Source organism: Lissotriton vulgaris, chromosome 8, assembly GCF_964263255.1.
Source record: "Lissotriton vulgaris chromosome 8, aLisVul1.2, whole genome shotgun sequence".
NCBI lineage: Eukaryota > Metazoa > Chordata > Amphibia > Caudata > Salamandridae > Lissotriton > Lissotriton vulgaris.
In genome coordinates, this window is record NC_141696.1 from 220,445,252 (window position 1) to 220,466,472 (window position 21,221).

General features: G+C 46.8%; 1 protein-coding gene across 1 annotated transcript in view; it reads right to left on the reverse strand.

Moving 5' to 3' along the window:
• The window catches only part of URB1 (URB1 ribosome biogenesis factor), a 783,310-nt gene that overhangs the window by 32,766 nt on the left and 729,323 nt on the right, over positions 1–21,221 (reverse strand). The window contains exon 36 of the mRNA XM_086933991.1: positions 2,594–2,770. Within this exon, the coding sequence (XP_086790117.1) occupies positions 2,594–2,770 (177 nt within the window). The remainder of the gene's footprint in view (positions 1–2,593; positions 2,771–21,221) is intronic.

Sequence of the window (21,221 nt, forward strand, 5' to 3'; positions counted from 1 at the left end):
TACTAGATGGCCTCTATAAGAACATACTATTTTATACACATCTTCTCGTTTTTTTAAAATACTGAACAACTACTTTACATTTTCCCCTTTTGTTAAAAAGAGTCTTGATGTACGTTTATTAAGCCTGGCTCATGTTTGTAATCAAAATAAATAATAGCACAGTTGTACTTCATTTACTGAAGGGCACCCTCATTTATGTACATTTTTAAATATAATTCACAATAATGGTAGATGTCCTGTCCTTAGCCTGCTTTTTCAAAAAATACCATGTATCACATTTTTAGGCTGTTTTTACACTCAGAAATGCACAAAATCTCTATGTATAATATATCACAGCAATAAAGCACAAATCAGTGCAAAAAATGTATCCTATTTTAACATGTTGCCTCTACTTAAACCACAACCAAGGCTTTCCCAAATGAGAGAATGCCACTGTCACTAATCATAAAGCGCAGCATATCTCTATGAGATCTCCTGACCGTTCTCATGTCTTGTTTGTACCCAGAATATCACTTTTTCTATTGTAGCTAAATTCTGAATTTCCTCTACGCAGTCTTCTACCTTGGATTTCACCAGAATTGCAGTGTCGCAAAATCAAACTTTTGCCCGTTACCAAGGTCTTCTTTATTTCACAAAGCTAGTACATTTCACAGAATAAAACAAAAAACAAAGTGATGAAAGGAATGCTCGTATTACTTTCAGGCACTGGCAACCGCTCAAGGCCACATTCCAATGCATTGTTTTTTCACTCACTATGCCATTCAAAGCAGCGACTAACCATATGCAAATTGGTCTTGGTCCCACTCCCATCCCCTTATATAGGAACAGAAGCAACCCCCGGCCCGTTGTGGCATACTTAGGCCTCGTCATCAAGGTATAGATTGAGCTCTATCGCAAAGTGAGCTTGGGACTGACATTTGAACATACCATCTACTGCAACAAATACCAAAGTGATGGAAGGAATGCTTGAATAAATTCCAGTCACTGGTGATGGCTGGAGGCGCATATTGGTACATTATTTGGACAATGGACTGGAATGTGGTCTGAGCGATTGCCAGTGACTGAGATTAATTTAAACATTCAGTCCATCATTTTGTTGTTTATTGCTTCTTGACAGAATGTCACGGTCTTGCACAGCAAGATCATTAATGAACAGCATCACTATATACTTCATAAACCTCAAGCTTGTTACTGTGTCTACTCCCAATGGAATGCTGGAGTTCTAGTTATTAGTTAAGTCAGGTTTATTGCTTATGGTTTCAATCACATGGTTAATAAACACTGATAATGTTGTGTGGAGTACATAAAGTGCACAGGGAAATTTGGTGAAGAGCTAGGGGTTCAGTACATACAAATATGATTTGCACAAAGTATGGTCATTCGTGGAATAAAGCACTGTCTAAGGAGAAGTTAAATATGAAGAGTGGCCTAAGTTACAGGAATGGGTGAGTAACCTCTCAGAAATTAGGGGGAATCTCTCATTTCTCAGGCTCAGCAATGGGAGGGTTGTTCACAAACCTAGTACTGACTTGCCTACAGGTTCACATAAATAGTGAAGGCTAAGCCTGCTTCAGTGAGCACGGATTCGTAAATAGTTCAAACCTGACCTTCCATCTTCATTTCAGGGCTTAGACAAGAGTTTAGTTCTTCATGAATAAAGAAAGAGGGAATAGTATTTGTTGTAGGTAAACTTGTACAGATGACCAGAGGTAGCCAGGAGGTATATTTTCAAATAGAGGATTTATTGATAAGAAGTTACAGGTTACAAGAAGGTCTCATGAAGGTCCAAAGGGAATCCCACCAGGAGCAGCATCTTTGCTACTCAGCCCACTCACTCCAACTGTCATTCTCCACACAAGCAGGCACACCAACATTCCACTCTCTCTCATCAGGCATTCCAACATTTCACGCAGACACCACATTCATCCTGGCTGAGTAGCTAAGGAGAGAATGCATTTGAGGTAATTAAGTTACAACAGTATTCCTCGATTGCCAGGATGTTTTGATAGTATTGGCTTCTTATCACCAGCTACAATTAAAGTCCAAGAAAAGAATGAGAGGTGAACAAGAAATACTTGAATAGGAGCTTTAGAAATCTTTTGATTTATATATTTTCGTTTTGTTGAAAAACATATACTTTTGTATATTCTGTGAAATCCTGAGCTATTTTTCCCAAGGGGTAAGGGGGGTTGAAGACAGAAGGGTCTACTGAGAGTTAGGACTTTGACAGTCATTAATAACTGGATGGTGAATTTGGACAGAATGAGCGCCAGTGTGCAGGAGCTAGCACTGGCTTCATTAGCTTTCCACTTTGTTCATATTTCTTCTTGACGCTCTATTTTAGGAAACCCATCTATGCTCATTATTCTTGCTGTGTGCTGCATTTAGGTTTGAAATTGAAAGAACTTTATTAAAAACCTAATCGTAGAAGTAGGTCCCACATCCTTTTATGTGCAACGTGCTTTCCACAATTTAAACCTGTAAAGTTAAACAGTCTTACTCTCTGTATCACCCCTTTAGAAAGTTTCTGCTCTGATCATTTAAGAAAAATAAAACTTACTGAACTGACAAAAGTACAAAAAAAATGGCTTACCGAATACACTCAATGAGTTTAAGGAAAACATGGAGGAACTCGTTGATTATTTGCAGAGGAATCAGCTTGGGCTGCATATCTGATGCTTTCTTCTCACTATCTCGATCCCCTAAGATGGTTTTCCACAAGTTACTCAATAAAGTTAGAATACTTGCTAACATTCTGTTGTCCTGAAACCTAAAAAACAAACAACATGGCTTACAAAACAGCAGAGGATTCAGTAAATAAATACCAATGGCACAGAAGCATACATATTCCATTTATGTACTGGTCGCTTGGAAAACCAGTATCTCCATGAATGAAACAGAAATCTTCCAGGTTGATTTGACCTTGCTTTCACGCCCCTTAAGATCGGTAGTTAACATACGTCTCATCTCTTAACCTCGTGAACTTAAGCAACATTTTGCTATTCAAGCCACAGAAATGTGAAACATTCATCCCGAAAAGTTGATCTGGAAGCAGTTTTGATAGAATCAAAATGTTAAAGTGTATTGGGGAGCTATACAAGGATATAACAAGGCAGTGTTACATACGATTCAACATGTCAAAATCAATGACTGAAGAGACTAGACAATATGATTTTTCGAGGGCATATACTATAGGTTTTCTTGGTAAGAATATATGGGGATCTTTTCTATATATCAACCTTAAAAACAACAGACTGATCATGTGTTCTGTAATATTCCACCCCTGTTAAAAGAAATGTGTAACAAAACTCATGTCCTGAAGGGGGAGTCAAGTTCCCTGTGTTATAATACATTGTGGAGCAGAACTAATGCCTACAAAAGGAGGGGGGGCAAGGTTGAGTCAAGGCTGGGGATAGATGGGAATCAATGGCTGCACTTGGAACTGTAGTCTGTCTACTCACTATTGCACAATAGAGGATATTGCCCCTGGGAATGAGTTAGTGCTTGCAGCTGGTGATTCAGTACCTCCTGTGTAACTGTGGGATGGAAAGCTGTATTGTAAAATATATAAATGTCTGAAAAGGTCATCAAGCTTCCTCTAAAAAATAGGTTTTAGCAGCAAATTTGAAAACTATTGGAGGGGTTATAATTTGATTGGCTCGCGAACACAATGAGACCGTCAATTAATCTAATCTGAGGGTTGCACTGTTTTGAACATTTGGGCTGCTAGGACAGTGGAGGGTCTGGCATCCTAGCCCCTCTCAGTAGAACACTTGTTTTTTTAGGTCTCGGGCCTAGCGTCACACTGCGTAAGCAGTGTGGGCGTAGCCCGAGATTTAATGTTTTGGCTACAGTGGGGCTTGAACCCGCCCCTCTTCTCCATTGGCTGGCTTCCTAAATGGAGGCCAGCCATTGGAGTAGAGGGGCGTCACTCTGTTCAAGCCCCGTATTTTTGCGATTCGGGGGCGTGTTTTTTGCAGTTTTTAAGCCGTGACGTCATCCATCACTCAACTGCTAAAACAGGCCCCGAATCGCGAAAATGTCGGAGCTTTGTGGCAGCCATTTCAGGCCGACCGCCGCCGGAAGTCGTCCTCAGGTGAGTGCTTAGCCGACGCCGAGAATCCAGCCAAGTTTCTGAACCAGCCTCTTCTTGCACATTCTCTGGAGATTGCATTTCACTCGGTTTCACTGGCGAGTGCTAAAACATGGGCAGTACGAAGGTATTGCTCCCGTTTTTAGTTTGTTTTGTAGTTTTATTTAGAGCAAAATGGTCCCGTTGGTATTGGAGCGAGAGCACCAGATACATTAAACAGGGGTTTTAGGCACGGGGAGATGAAGTTATTTGCCCAGAATCACACGATGCTTAGCCGGCGCCGAGAATCCAGCCAAGTTTCTGCACCAGCCTCTTCTTGCACATTCTCTAGAGATTGCATTTTACTCGGTTTTGCTACTAGAAATAAGCTGGGATACAAGGCTCGGGGTGGCCGCCAAAATGTTGCTCAGCAGCAGCGCCTCCCAGGGGTTAGGTTACAGCCCGCAGGGGCCTGGGGGAGGGGCGGTAGGTAATGAAGAGAGGCGCATGGACTGCCAGCAGGAATGTACGGAGAGAGCAGACTGGCAGAGACAGCACAACTCCACCGAAAAATAAACATGCAGCTATGGCGAGACTCTTAGCGCGCTATAGACTGATCACCAGGGAAAGGAGACAGACAACTGTACGGGGACGCGCATTGCTAGAGACGGGCGACTTGCAGCTGTACAGACACTTACCGCCAGAGACGCACCACTCACAGCTGTACCGAGTCTAGACGCCCACTACGAGAGACGGACAACCTACAACTGGACGGAGACACCCTGTGACTCGCAGCCTACAACATGAAGGACACTTCCACCGTCAGAGAGAGCCTGGGGGGGGGGGGGGGGGGGGGGGGGGGCTGTGGAGTGAGTATGAGAATGTGAGACACAGCCCAGGCAAGGTCAACTGTAGAGTAGGTATGAATATGAGAGACCCGCTTCTGTGCACTTGGGTCTGTGGAGCAGGGACAGTAATGAGAGAGACTCACCTCTGGGCAAGTATGTTCAGTATGATAACGAGTGACCCACCCCCCGGCAAGGGGTCAGTGGAGTGAGTATGGTAATTAGAGACATTCGTGCAACCTAAAAGAGGGTTTGTAGTATGTGTGATATAATGAGAGACTCCCCTCCCCTGGTCAAGGGTGTCTGTGCGTGAATACTAATGACAGACGTGATAACATGAGACATCTTCTTTCTGGCAGGACAGTCCATAGGTGAACGTATGTTTCTAGGCGCACCTGCCAAATCAGGGAGCTGGCAGGAGCTGGGGCTCCGGGTTCGAGTCTCAGCAAAAGGCTCAGCATCATGTGATACTGGGCAAATTACTTGATCTCCCTGTGCCTAACAAAAATGAATGTGCCCTTGTGTAACGTAACTGGTGCTCATGTAAAGCGCTACATTAGCTGGGGTCGAATTCGCGCTATAAAAATCAGCATAAAAAAAAAAAGACGCCTGTCCTTTGCATTTGAAATTCAGCTAAACCGCATTCACACAGCGCCTCTTACTTAATGCACACACCTTTCAAGCGCTCTAACCGCAGGTGACACCACGGCTTTGAGCTCCTTCTGTTGAGCTCGGCTTTGAAGCGGAGACGGGTCGCAGATTTTCATTCGCAGCTGGTGCTCAACCCACTGAGCACCTTTCCTCCTTTTACCACAAGTTAAACTCACTACAACACTCGTTCATACAACTGGAACACAATCAGAGCACTTCCGGGCCCTCCTCAGGGCTACAAAGCGCTATAATTTAACTATTTATTTAGAAAGAAATGCATCGTTTCATCAGCCATAATGATAAACACGTAGTGACGCAGCACACACTTCACACTGCATTGACAAAGATGACGTCCAATTGTGACGAATGGCAAAAATATGAAATTCTCACAACGCCCCCTAACCCTGAAGTGCAGCCTTTTCAGTTGTATTTTTCGTTACATAAAATTAAAAAAAGACATCATTTAATTTTTTGCAATTTTACATCCTTATTAAGAGTTTTTGTTTTCTTTTTTTTACATAAAGTGTCTCAGGGCCAGAAGTACCGCCTAGATACCCAGCAGTGGCTTAAGCACTTTACAGCTGGTGACTGGGTGGGCAGGACAACGATGGTGGCCAGGGGCGGGAAACCTGAAGTGATAAACTCCTTAAAAAATCAAACGTAGCAATTGATTGTTCGAGTGCCTGTAATGCAAGGATGCCCGCGAGTAGCCATTGTTCGTCAGACGTTGCCGAGGGTCAGACGTTGCGTCAGTAGGATGGGCAGTCTCATGGGCCCTGGTGTATGGAAGGAAATTAAAACCCCCTCCCCTCACACACACACTGCAGCTGCTGTTTGAATTCTAAATTAGGTGAAACATCAGGGTTCAGCTGGCCCGCCCTAGAGTCCTGGGCCCCAGTGCCACTGCACCCGCTGCACCAATGTAAACTAAGTCTTGCTTCAGCACTCAGCTCACACAGTTACCCCTAATTATGATAGAAAACCCGGAATCCACTGCTCGTCGCTTACTCTTTTCACAAGATCCCTCCCAGCACTCTCCCCTCAGGGTGGTCTCATTCCCCGTCTTGTCAAACACAAGTTTGTTCTCTTCTTTTCTGCTCTCTTCTCTTCTGCTCTCTTCTCTTCTCCTCTGCTCTCTTCTCGCTCTCCTTCTCTTCTCTCTCACTCCTCTTTTCCCCCCCTCTCTCTTCTGCCCTACCCCTACTCCCTTGTCCTCCTTTTCTCCTGTTTGTCATCGTCTCTTGTCACTCCCTCACCTCCATCTCTCCCCCTTCCATATTTCAAACCCAGTACCACTTTCCTACCACCCGCCTCTTTCCACGTCTTTTCCTCACTGCATCTCTCTTCCTCTTTCTCCGATCTTTCCACATCCCCTCCATGTCGCCCTCTCCTCTACTCTGCATCCGCTCTTCCCTCTCCTCCTGTACCATACTACTGTCGTAATTTCTCAACACTTCTCCTCCCTAGCCTATTATGTCTCTCTCTCCATCTTTCTCTCCTCTGTTCCCTGCTTGTGATCCGGTTTTTGTGCCTCTGTTCCCTGCTTGTGATCCGGTTTTTGTGCCTCTGTTCCCTGCTTGTGCCTCTGTTCCCCGCTTGTGATCCGGTTTTTGTGCCTCTGTTCCCTGCTTGTGATCCGGTTTTTGTGCCTCTGTTCTCTGCTTGTGATCCGGTTTTTGTGCCTCTGTTCCCTGCTTGTGATCCGGTTTTTGTGCCTCTGTTCCCTGCTTGTGATCCGGTTTTTGTGCCTCTGTTCCCGGCTTGTGTGTGGCTGTGTGTGGCTCTGTGTGTGTGTTTGTGAAAATGCAATATGTCTAGCATTTGCGAGAGATTAAACTATTGGCATTGTAAATGACAATGCCATTTATTTATATGTTTTAAAAACAAAAATAATGTCATGAGCAATGCCAATAGCTCTAACTTTAACAAGCACGAGACCATTGCATTGTAAATGCTGGTTTACAGCAGGGCCCACCAGGACTGGGTGGAGGGGGGTCACGAACAGAAAGAAGGGATTGAGCGAATGCAAGATGGTGGGTATCACCAACAACAATGCAGAGCATCTTAAATGTGATGCACATCTCCACAGGCCCCAAATGAATAGGCCTGTGGTAGAGAAGCAGGGCTAGGATGAGTTTTACCTGGTCTGAGGGCAATGTATCTAGAGCAGTTTTGCATTTCCCTACGATAATGCAGACAGAACAGTTCCCACATTTCCAGACAGCAGTGCAAGCAGAGCATTCCATTCATTCCACTCCTGGACAGCCTGGGTGGTAGGCACCTTCGTCATTAGATCAACAGTCCCTGGATCGAGCATAATTTAGCAGTAAGATTCTTCTCGATGCACCCATCTAGCAGTAAGAAGACTGCTCTAGTCTCATCCTTAATCATGCTTCGAATGATTGCAGCTGCAGGAAGCATAATTGCAATAATTGTATTAGAGACACAGAAATGGTGATGGAGGCTGCTTTCAATAAGTTTAACCACTGACAATAGCTCAGGGTAGCACTCCAACCCATCGTTATTTTGCTCATCATGCCTCCTCAGTTTGGACCCAGCGATATGCAAATATGTTTGGCCCTGCTCCAATGGGAACAGGTTTCAGTGACACAGTGAGCATGGGACCCACGTCTGGGCATACCCATGCCACCCAGAGCGGTACATGAAATATACAAAAAGGGGATGGGAGGCTGCTTGCAATAAGTCTGACCACTGGCAATAGCTCGGGGTAGCAATCAAACCCATTGTTCTTTTGCACACCAGCCACCACAGTTTGAACTTATTGCAAGCAGCCTTGTTTCGCTCGTCAGTTCGGGCTGGACTATTCCCAGGAGGAGCAGGGTCAAGACCGATTTGCATATGGCTGGGTCCAAACCAGTTTCTCCTAAAAGGAGGTGGTGTAGGTGGCGTAGGTGGCTGGACTAACAAAGCTTGAAGCTCACTCACACAACAAGCTGAAATTATCACATTGAGAAAGACCATTATCAGGGTCTTCGGAAAGGAGATCAACTGCTGCATTGAATCTCCATGCAAGGAGGAGCAAGCTGCATAGGTCCGGGTGCACAACCCTGCCCTGAGGCTGTGACAGAAGTTCCTTCCAAAGTATCATCCTGCTTGGAGGAAAGAGGGTCATGTCCAGAAATTTCGGATGCCAAACTCTCCTGGCCAGTGCTTTAAATGGAAAAAAATAAGTGCAGGTACTCATTAAAATGAGCGAGAGGTGTAATGAGGGGGCGGGGCTAGGGGCAGGCTAAGGACAAGACATAATGAAACTTAACAACTGCTATATTAGTTGCAGCACACAATAAAACACATGCGAAATGTGTTGATATAAACAAAGCAGGTTAACATTACAAAAAATGAAAAAGAAATTAGATAATATGTTAACTCCTTCAGCGCGGCCGAATTCTCGCGCTGTGCTGAAGGTTCTAATGAGCCAATGGGCTCATGACGGAACGGTTCCGTCATGAGCACAGGCCAACCGACGCTCATGACGGAACCGTTCCGTCATGAGCATCGAAGGGGTTAACATGTCCTTTTTTTGCAATAGTTGCACCTTCTTAATGTCATACTGTCAATTGCTGTTGTTTGGCACAATACTTTATATTTTTGAGTAAAAGAAACTGAAAATACTACCACGTCGCACCAAACCTTTTACGACACCAAGCAAATGAAGCAACTCATCATGACCCTCCCCAGAAGATATGCCTTGTCTCTTCCATCGATCTATCCATTCATCCTTTCACCCTCCCTTCACACCTCTCTCGCTCGCATGCCCCTCTCTCTATCTCACACCCAAATGTGCTCTCTCTTCAATCCTCTCTTTCTCATGTCCACTCTGTATCTCTCGGTAGCCTCTGTAGCGGATGTTGTCACCCTTGCGTCCCTCCCAGCGGTGTGTATCACTTACAACGCAACTTTTACGTCGTAATGCTGTTACAACGCAGCTATTACAACGCAGGATCCATTACAACGGATGCCATTAAAAACGCATGGCATTACATAGCAGATGGTATTACAACGCATACCATTACATCGTAAGTATTGGTAAGTATATAATTTTTTTTTATTTTATTTAATATTATACAATTGATTTAATTATTATTAATTATAAATAAAATTCAATAAAAATATTTATTTATGTTTTTAAATATTATAAATTAAATTTATTAATTTAAGTAATTTTTTAAATAAGTATGAGCATAGGAGTATATGTTTTGGGGTACTGAGGTATATGTTTTGGGGTGTTTGGGTATTTTTAGGTTTTAGGGCAGGGTTTGGGTTTTGGGGTACAGGGGTGTTTTTAGGTTTTAGGGCAGGGTTTGGGTTTTGGGGTACAGGGGTGTTTTTAGGTTTTAGGGCAGGGTTTGGGTTTTGGGTTACAGGGGTGTTTTTAGGTTTTAGGGCAGGGTTTGGGTTTTGGGGTACAGGGGTGTTTTTAGGTTTTAGGGCAGGGTTTGGGTTTTGGGGTACAGGGGTGTTTTTAGGTTTTAGGGCAGGGTTTGGGTTTTGGGGTACAGGGATGTTTTTAGGTTTTAGGGCAAGGTTTGGGTTTTGGGGTACAGGGGTGTTTTTAGGTTTTAGGGCAAGGTTTGGGTTTTGGGGTACAGGGGTGGTTTTAGGGCAGGGTTTGGGTTTTGGGGTACAGGGGTGTTTTTAGGTTTTAGGGCAGGGTTTGGGTTTTGGGGTACAGGGGTGTTTTTCGGTTTTAGGGCAGGGTTTGGGTTTTGGGGTACAGGGGTGTTTTTAGGTTTTAGGGCAGGGTTTGGGTTTTGGCGTACAGGGGTGTTTTTAGGTTTTAGGGCAGGGTTTGGGTTTTGGGGTACAGGGGTGTTTTTAGGTTTTAGGGCAGGGTTTGGGTTTTGGGGTACAGGGGTTTGTGTTTTGGGTTAATTAAATTATATTTACCATTTTTAAATTAATTAAAATATATTTAATAAATTAATTTTTTTTTCATTAATTACATTTTTTAATTAAATTAATTAAATTAAATAAATTATTTCAATTAATTTAATTTAATATCAATTATAAAAATATGTACATTAAGTTAATTTTATTATTTTAATTAAATTAAATTATTCCCATTTTTTATTAAAATTACATTTATTAAATAGATATTATGTTATTAAATTAAATTAATGGCTATTTTAAAATGTATTTTATTTAAATTAATTAAATTAAATTAATTAAATTAACTTAATAACATTTAAAAAAAAAGGTATACTTACCTATACTTACGATGTAATGCCATGCGTTGTAATACCATCTGCTATGTAATGCCATGCGTTGTAATGGCATCCGATGTAATGGATCCTGCGTTGTAAAAATTCCGTTGTAACGGAATGAGATGTAAAAATCCGCGTTGTACTGACACCAATCCCTCCCAGCTGCTTCTCTTTCTGGCTTTCACTGGCACCCCTCCCCTCCTGTTTTACGTATGCCTGGAGCCCTTCTGTTTCTTCCACATCTTTCATTTTCATTTACACATCAGATTCTTTACCTGCTTCGCGCTCTTTCGCTGTCCACCCTCTCTCATCTCTCTGCTCGCCTGAACGGACCGTGCTCCATCAAGCACATCACAGCGTGATGGCGAGCACCCGGACAATATTCAAAGTAGCCCTGCTAATAGCTCAGCTGGGGCTCAGATCGGTGAGACAGAAGAGGTGCCTTGGTTGCCAGAGGGACATTCCACTCCTGCTCCCCAGCACAGCCAGTGAGCCTACCATTTTTCATGAGTACCGGTACTCTGAAGGGCAGTAGAGAAGTGCCGATACTCAGAGCGATAATTCTAAGAAGTGCCGGTACTCAGTGTGAGAAGGTGGCCTGATATGCAGTGCTCACTATTCTAGTGAACACTATGTATCAGTCCAGCAACCCTTATTGATGATTGGTTGTAAGTCAACCTTATAGACCAGCTATCCTAGTAGCGTGGATACGAGCAGTCTAAGGCTAAAGACTCGAGAGGGCGCGTTAAGCCAGCTGTTTACCACACATATACCCCTTGAATACCAAGTGAAAGGACACCACACAAGTGTTATGAAAATAAACAGTTATTTATTTAAAGATCACAACAGCCCTGTACTCTTTATGAGGACAGGGTACTAAGCACAAACCAAAACTCTTACAAAAATACTTAAGTTAGCACAGTATATACAAATGCCCGAGGGGCACGGAAAACCATATACTCTGAAAGTGGAATGCGAAATTCCTAGCAGGTAAGTACAGTACTAATAGCTTTTGGAATCGCTAGGACTTGACTAGGGAATCGTTAGATTATGTCTAGGAGGCCTAGGGGACTCGGGTGCAGTGTGTGCACTCTCACGCGAGATGCGGGACAAAAGTCTATGGTAGCTAGGAATTAGAAAGTTAGTGTTCTCGGGCGAACCCGACCTGGTAGGGAGAAAACGAAAGTAGATTCTGACCCTTGGATAGTGAGGCTATGCTGGGGCACCGAAATGCCGAAGTTACCTAGCCCAGGGGCTGCAGCTGCATAGGTCTGAAAAGACGTCGGGAATCCTCGTAGACGGACCAGGAGCCGGAAGAAAAGATGCTGGCCGGTGACCAGTGAAGAAAGTTCAGTCGGATCCAAGCCTGGATCTTGAAGATAGATGACACCTGAAAGCAGAGGGGACCAAGTTCGAGACTACTAGCCAGTAGTCAGTGGGCACCAGGAGGGCACCGGATGGTAGCCACCTCGACTAGGTGAGTGGGTGACGCTTGACTCGAAGATCTCACGGACCAGGAGGCGTTGTCGGCGACCAGGATGGAGGATCGAGCTGTCCCACGAAGATAGAAGCTGTCGGCGTCGCTGGACCCAGGATTGGGCAACAAAGCCTTGGCAAATTCAAGCCCACGCGGTGGACCTAAAATGGCGTCTGGAGTGGACCAGGAGGGTCCGGGGTGCCTCTCTTGAAGAAGGAAGCAAAGGCCAGCCTGGAGCAACCAGACCAGCAGTCGTGAAGTCGTTGGGCGTCGTTCAGAGGGCCACAAGCCAGCCGGCTAGTAGCCAAACAACGCGGTGCACAGCAAACAGCAGAAGGGCCCCACGCAGATCGTGGAGATGCAGGGGGGCTGATCTTGGGTGCTGGAGCTGCGCAGGGTCGGGGCTTCTCGGACCCCAAAGCACTCACCAGTGGAGGACACGGTGGGCTTGCAGTAAAGATGTCGTGCAGTCTTGGCGATCGTCGGTCCCTTGAGGTCTCGTCGCACTCACGGTTCTCAGCTGGGCTGTAGAGGTGAGTAGAGGTCAGAGGTGCCAGGGAAGCCGGGTCTCGTCGAGCTGGGTCGTCGGATTCGTGATGAAGGACTTGCAGCAGACCGCAGTGTTCTTTAGGATGGTGCCTGCGGATGCAGGGTGACTACTCCTTAGCCACAAGGGAGAATCTTGAAGAAGAAATCGTGAAGTCCTTTCGAAGAAAGTGGTATCTTGATTCCAAAGATGATCTAATTTTAACAGGGGGCCCGCTCCCATCTTTATACTAAAAAAGGGGGCTGACCCGGTGACTAGGTCCTGCCTATGGGTGGGACTAGGTGGGGGGTGGTTACACCCCTCAGCCATGCCGGACTTCCCCAGGCCAGGGGCTGGTGTGCCCCTGGAACTGGTTCAGACCGGCCTATGCGTAGTGAGCACCGGGGTGCCACTCAGCAGTCACCTTCCTGTAAAGCCCTGCCTACCCAGGATACACAAAACCATGTCTGGGACGGTGCTAGCACCGCCCCTGACAGGAAACCCTTTGTCCAGGCTCCCCTCGCTGGAAGGACTCCCAGCTGCAGGGGGTCAGACTCGTGTCTGTGGTGGCAGCATCCATTTTGTGGAGCTGAGGCTTCAGTTAACTTTAACCGGGGTTCACAGTTACATACATGTCGTGTCCCTCTAGAAGGGTGGAATGCTAACCCCGTCGCCAGAATTGGCGAGGGGTTAGTATTCCAATTCGTATGACACCTTACTCGACATGTTTTGATAAAGCAATACCAAAGATAGCATTTAACCGCGAGGATTATAATGCACTTAAGAGTATATGGTATGCGATATCATGGAACAGCTATTAGGACTTGATTCCGCAAGCTGCAGACAGGCTCAGCTCCTGCCAGAGCACCATCTCACACGATTCCAAGCACTCTGCCTTCAGGATTGTCAAGGCCTGCCATAGGAGTGACTGATAGGAATCTGTGTGTCCATTTTAGGGTTAGGTATAGGTATACTACACCTACAGCAAAGGGTGATTACACGACTTTGCCCCAGCTGTCATGCAGCCAGTTGTGTCAAATTTAGGAGGCCAGCCAGGGGTGGCACAATACGTGCTGCAGCCCCTGGCAGCCCTGGGTACACCTATGCCCTGAGTTACAGGGTCTGATAAGGTGGCCCAGTACCAATTGGTAGATGCACCTAGGGTACATGAGGTAATTTAGAAAGAGAACAGCCAGGCTGTGGGTCTGATTGGCAGGCCCACAGCCAGAGAAAGTCGTAAACCAGTGAAACAAAAGCAAAAAAATCTGGGTGATCATAGGATTGCAGACCCTACTCTCCTACATGACCCCCCCCCAAACTTTGGGACAATAAGCTAACCTTGACCAGGTGAGTCTTCTTGTTCTAAGTGGAAATATCTGGAGAGCCCATCGGCATTGCCATGATCAGTACCAGGTCTATGTTCCACTGTAAAGTCCATCCCCTGTAGGGAAATGGACCACCTAAGCAGTTTGGGGTTTTCACCCTTCATCTGATTTAGCCACAAGAGGGGCTTATGGTCGGTCTGAATCTTGAAGTGAGTGCCAAACAAGTATGGCCTCAGCTTCTTCAGGGCCCAAACCACAGCAAAGGCCTCCCTCTCAATAGCTGACCAATTCTTCTCTCTGGGGGTCAGCCTTCTGCTTATAAAAGCAATGGGCTGATCCTGACCATCAAAATTCAGTTGAGAAAGAACAGCTCCCACACCCAACTCAGAAGCATCTGTTTGGACAATGAATGGTTTGGAGTAGTCTGGACTCTTAAGGATAGGTGCTGTGCACATGGCCTGCTTTAGGTCATCGAATGCTTTTTGACAGCCTGCTGTCCACTGAACCTTTTTTGGCATTTTTTTACTTGTCAGTTCATTTAATGGTGTCACAATGGAACCATAGTTCCTGACAAATTTTCTGTAGTATCCAGTCAGGCCCAAGAAAGCTCGAACCTGAGTCTGGGTGGTTGGAGGAGCCCAGTCCCTGATTGACTGTATTTTGCTCTCCAGTGGCTGAACCTGGCCTCCACCTACAAGGTGGCCCAGGTATACAACCTGTGTCTGCCCTATCTGGCACTTGGTGGCCTTGATAGTGAGGCCTGCTGCTTGCAGAGCCTCTAACACTTTCCTCAGGTGGACCAGGTGATCCTCCCAGGTGGAGCTAAAGACAGCAATATCATCTAGATATGCTGCACAGAAGTCATCCAGCCCAGTAAGGACTTGATTCACCAACCTTTGGAAGGTGGCAGGTGCATTTTTCAGACCAAAGGGCATTACCACAAATTGATAATGCCCACCAGGGGTTGAAAATGCTGTTTTGGGCTTGGCATCCTCAGCTAACCTGATTTGCCAATACCCAGCTGTTAAGTCAAATGTACTTAAGTAGTTGGCAGAAGCCAATCTATCTATAAGTTCATCTGCCCTTGGTATTGGATGGGCATCAGTCTTAGTGACTGCATTGAGACCCCTGTAGTCTACGCAAAACCTCATCTCTCTCTTACCATCTTGGGTGTGAGGCTTTGGCACTAGAACTACTGGACTAGCCCAAGGGCTATCTGAGGGTTCAATGACTCCCAATTCCAACATTTTCTGCACTTCAGTTTTTATGCAGTCTCTAACATGATCAGGCTGCCTGTAGATTTTACTCTTGACTGGCAGGCTGTCACCAGTGTCAACCTCATGGGTGCACCAATTGGTCTGACTGGGTGTCAGAGAGAACATACGTCTGAAAGACTGAAGAACCTGTTTACAGTCTTTCTGCTGATGTTCAGAGAGGCTGCCACAAAAGACAACACCATCTACTGACCCATCATCAGGATTCTGAGTGAGCAGGTCTGGGAGAGGGTCACTCTCTTCCTCCTGTCCCTCATCTATGGCCATGAGCAAGCTCATGTCCTTCCTGTCGACATATGCTTTGAGCCTGTTGACATGGAGTACCCTATGGGGACTCCTGGGAGTTCCAAGGTCCACCAGGTAGGTGACCTCTCCCTTTTGCTCAAGGATTGTGTGGGGCCCAGACCATTTGTCTTTGAGTGCTGCTGGGGCCACTGGCTCCAGCACCCACACCTTCTGTCCAGGCTGATAAACAGTCAGGACAGCCTTTTGGTCATGCCAAGCTTTTTGAAGTTCTTGACTGGCCTTAAGGTTTTCTGATGCCTTCTCCATATACTCAGCCATCCTGGAGCGGAGACCAAGTACATAGTCCATTATGTTGGTTGCAGGCTTTTTGAGAGGTCTCTCCCATCCTTCCTTCACCAAACACAAGGGGCCTCTCACAGGATGCCCATACAAAAGTTCAAAAGGGCTGTAGCCAACCCCCTTTTGTGGGACCTCTCTGTAAGCAAACAGAAGGCAGGGCATCAGGACATCCCATCTACGCCTGAGTGTTTCAGGTAGTCCATGAATCATCCCTTTTAGGGTCCTGTTGAACCTTTCAACAAGCCCATTGCATTGTGGGTGATAGGGTGTAGTGAATTTGTAATTGACACCACACTCCTTCCACATAGCAGTTAAATAGCTTGACATGAAGTTTGCACCTCTGTCAGAGACAACCTCCTTAGGGAAGCCCACTCTGGAGAACACTCCAACTAGGGCCCTTGCCACCACAGGGGCTGTGGTGGTCCTAAGTGGAATAGCTTCAGGATACCTGGTGGCATGATCCACTACCACCAGTATAAACTTGTGCCCTGATGCTGTCTGGGGTTCCATTGGACCAACAATGTCAATCCCCACTCTTTCAAAGGGCACCCCCACCACAGGCATTGGTATAAGGGGGGCCTTTGTTGTGCCACCTGACTTACCACTGGCTTGGCAAGTGACACAGGAGCGACAAAACTCCTTGGTATCCTCATTCATGTGAGGCCAGTGAAAGTGTGAGACAAGCCTGTCCCAAGTCTTTGTCTGGCCTAAGTGTCCTGCTAAGGGAATCTCATGGGCCAAGGTAAGTAGGAAACCTCTCTGAGACAAGGGTACAACCAGCCTCCTGGTCATGCCAGGCTTGGGGTCTCTTGACTCAGTGTACAGGAGTCCATCTTCCCAGTATACCTTGTGGGTACCTGTGGCGTTCCCAGCAGCCTCAGCAGCAGCCTGCTGTCTGAGGGGTTCAAGAGAAGGGCAGCCTAACTGGTCCTTCCCCAGGTCTTCCCTTGAGGGTCCCCCTGAACCCAAGAATTCAACTTGATCAAGTTCAAACTCTCTAGGCTCAGTTTCCCTCAATTCCTGCAGGTCAGCCTCCTCTGAGACTTGATCCACAACCTGGGGCAAGGGGGAAGGCACAGCCTTAACCCTACTGCTCTTTTTCTTGGAAGGTGTCTGGTCCATTGTTCCAGGATCCAGCACCTGTTCAGTGGGGCATCTTCTGGCCTGTGACCTAGTCACAGCAAACACATGTGCTGGCAAACCTAACATTTCCAGATGAGTCCTCTGCTCCACTTCTGACCATTGTGATGACTCCAAATCATTGCCCAACAAACAATCCACTGGGAGGTCTGAACTAACTACAACCTTCTTTTGGCCAGTTACCCCTCCCCAGGAGAAAGCTACAATGGCCATACTATGATTGGTAGTGACATTGCTTGCATTGGTCACCAGGAATTCTGTACCTGGCATGATCTGTCCAGGGTCCACAAAGCTAGGTGTCACCATTGTGACACTGGCACAAGTGTCCCTATAGGCCTGAGCCATTTTTCCATTAATAAAAGGTGTCTGTCTGTATTTGCCCAAAGTATTGGGACTTATGTCAGGGGACATATCCATATCCCCTGTACTGACAAGGACAGCCTGAGTGAGGGTGCCAACTAAGTTGTCACTCCCCTCAGAACCCAGGGTTAACCCTACTAAACCCTTGGGAGGTGCACTACCACTGCTGGCTGTACTAGGGGGCACAGGTGCCTTAGGGGCTGCAGTGGCAGGAGTCTGCCCTCCTCCTTTCTTGGTGCACTCACTAAACCAGTGAGTTTTACTTTTGCAGTATTGGCACCACCTTTTAGATTGGCCTTCTTTCTTCTTTTGGGGAGCCTGACCCCCACCCTCTTTGGGTTGTTGGGGACCTGTCGAAGACTTCTGGTCATTTTGTTCCCCTTTCGAATCCTTACCCTTCTGGTCTGCTTTCTTCTGACCACCTTGATTCTGGCCCTGGTTCTGTTTAACTCTTGTTCTAACCCATCTGTCTGCCTTCTTTCCCAATTCTTGGGGAGAGGTCAGATCTGAGTCAACAAGATGCTGATGCAACAACTGGTTCTGACAATTGTTTAAAATTTGCTCTCTCATCATCAAATTGTACAATCCTTTATAATCAGTAACCTTACTGCCCAGCAACCAGCCCTCAAAAGCCTTAGTGGCACAATCTACAAAGTCAGCCCAATCTTGAGACTGAGTTTTCTGGGTATCCCTGAACAGCACCCTGTACTGCTCAGTGGTTAGGCCAAACCCATCAACCAGTGCATTTTTCAAGACTTGGTAATCATTAGCATCCTCCACCCTTGTGGTGAGGAGCTTGTCTCTTCCTTTACCCTCAAAGGAGAGCCACAAGATAGCTGCCCACTGACTTGGGGGAACACCTTGCACAGTGCAGGCCCTCTCCAAAGCAGTAATCCATTTGTGGATGTCATCCCCTTGTTTAAAGGGGGGCACTATCTTACCAAGGTGTTTTGTATCAAACCTCCTTTCCCTATTGCTAGGTACAATGCTGCCACCAGTGGGGACTGTCCCACTCAATTGTTGCTCTCTAGCAAAGGCAAGCCTCTCTTTGGCCAGGGCAAGTTCTTCCCTTTCAATCCTCAGATTGGCTGCCTTTTCCTTAGCTTCATACATTCTCCTCTGGGGAGATGTCATTCCCCTTTGAGAGGAACGTTGAGAGCCATTGGTATGAAGGGATCTGATAGAGCCTCTTGATAGAGATCTATCTCGTCCATTCCCAATGTTAAGCTGACCTGAGAGTGGCCCCAAGGGTCCCCTAGTGCCCATCTCATGTCTGCTTAAGTTGGACCTGGTTAGTCTGCTGACTTCTACCTGTTCCTTTTCTGCCTCATCCCCTGATACCAAATCATCATCCTCATCATCAGCATCATCTGCTTCCTGAAGAGGATGGTCCTGGGCATCAAAGGGACCCTGTAAGGAGGGCATGTTGCCATCTGAATTAGAAGGGTCTGGGTTACCAGCCCTCCTTGCATCATGAGTCTCTAAGAGACCAATCAGAAAGGCAGTTGTGGGGTTAGACCCCTGCTTAATCTTCCTAGAGGTACACACTTGTCGTAACTCATGGAAGCTAAGCGCAGTATATCTTGAAGGGATGACCTGTGGAGGGTCAACTGACACAAGGGGAACCTCAGTGTTTCCTCCTTTGTCCGACATACTGTTTCTAGTGTGGTGTAAGTGATGCACCTACCTACACTATGTGTTTACCTACTGATCCCTTGCTAAGAGTTGCAGCCAAGGTGTGCTAAGCCTTGAGGAGCTACAACAGCTGGTTCAGTAGAACTCAGAGTATTCTAAGCTTTAGTTATGTGTACCTAACAGTACTTATGTGATCTTTCAACAAGATATTCTTAGGATACGTGTGGTAAAACAACAGCAAGCTCAAATCCCAACCGCTGCTCACCAATGTGAGAAGGTGGCCTGATATGCAGTGCTCACTATTCTAGTGAACACTATGTATCAGTCCAGCAACCCTTATTGATGATTGGTTGTAAGTCAACCTTATAGACCAGCTATCCTAGTAGCGTGGATACGAGCAGTCTAAGGCTAAAGACTCGAGAGGGCGCGTTAAGCCAGCTGTTTACCACACATATACCCCTTGAATACCAAGTGAAAGGACACCACACAAGTGTTATGAAAATAAACAGTTATTTATTTAAAGATCACAACAGCCCTGTACTCTTTATGAGGACAGGGTACTAAGCACAAACCAAAACTCTTACAAAAATACTTAAGTTAGCACAGTATATACAAATGCCCGAGGGGCACGGAAAACCATATACTCTGAAAGTGGAATGCGAAATTCCTAGCAGGTAAGTACAGTACTAATAGCTTTTGGAATCGCTAGGACTTGACTAGGGAATCGTTAGATTATGTCTAGGAGGCCTAGGGGACTCGGGTGCAGTGTGTGCACTCTCACGCGAGATGCGGGACAAAAGTCTATGGTAGCTAGGAATTAGAAAGTTAGTGTTCTCGGGCGAACCCGACCTGGTAGGGAGAAAACGAAAGTAGATTCTGACCCTTGGATAGTGAGGCTATGCTGGGGCACCGAAATGCCGAAGTTACCTAGCCCAGGGGCTGCAGCTGCATAGGTCTGAAAAGACGTCGGGAATCCTCGTAGACGGACCAGGAGCCGGAAGAAAAGATGCTGGCCGGTGACCAGTGAAGAAAGTTCAGTCGGATCCAAGCCTGGATCTTGAAGATAGATGACACCTGAAAGCAGAGGGGACCAAGTTCGAGACTACTAGCCAGTAGTCAGTGGGCACCAGGAGGGCACCGGATGGTAGCCACCTCGACTAGGTGAGTGGGTGACGCTTGACTCGAAGATCTCACGGACCAGGAGGCGTTGTCGGCGACCAGGATGGAGGATCGAGCTGTCCCACGAAGATAGAAGCTGTCGGCGTCGCTGGACCCAGGATTGGGCAACAAAGCCTTGGCAAATTCAAGCCCACGCGGTGGACCTAAAATGGCGTCTGGAGTGGACCAGGAGGGTCCGGGGTGCCTCTCTTGAAGAAGGAAGCAAAGGCCAGCCTGGAGCAACCAGACCAGCAGTCGTGAAGTCGTTGGGCGTCGTTCAGAGGGCCACAAGCCAGCCGGCTAGTAGCCAAACAACGCGGTGCACAGCAAACAGCAGAAGGGCCCCACGCAGATCGTGGAGATGCAGGGGGGCTGATCTTGGGTGCTGGAGCTGCGCAGGGTCGGGGCTTCTCGGACCCCAAAGCACTCACCAGTGGAGGACACGGTGGGCTTGCAGTAAAGATGTCGTGCAGTCTTGGCGATCGTCGGTCCCTTGAGGTCTCGTCGCACTCACGGTTCTCAGCTGGGCTGTAGAGGTGAGTAGAGGTCAGAGGTGCCAGGGAAGCCGGGTCTCGTCGAGCTGGGTCGTCGGATTCGTGATGAAGGACTTGCAGCAGACCGCAGTGTTCTTTAGGATGGTGCCTGCGGATGCAGGGTGACTACTCCTTAGCCACAAGGGAGAATCTTGAAGAAGAAATCGTGAAGTCCTTTCGAAGAAAGTGGTATCTTGATTCCAAAGATGATCTAATTTTAACAGGGGGCCCGCTCCCATCTTTATACTAAAAAAGGGGGCTGACCCGGTGACTAGGTCCTGCCTATGGGTGGGACTAGGTGGGGGGTGGTTACACCCCTCAGCCATGCCGGACTTCCCCAGGCCAGGGGCTGGTGTGCCCCTGGAACTGGTTCAGACCGGCCTATGCGTAGTGAGCACCGGGGTGCCACTCAGCA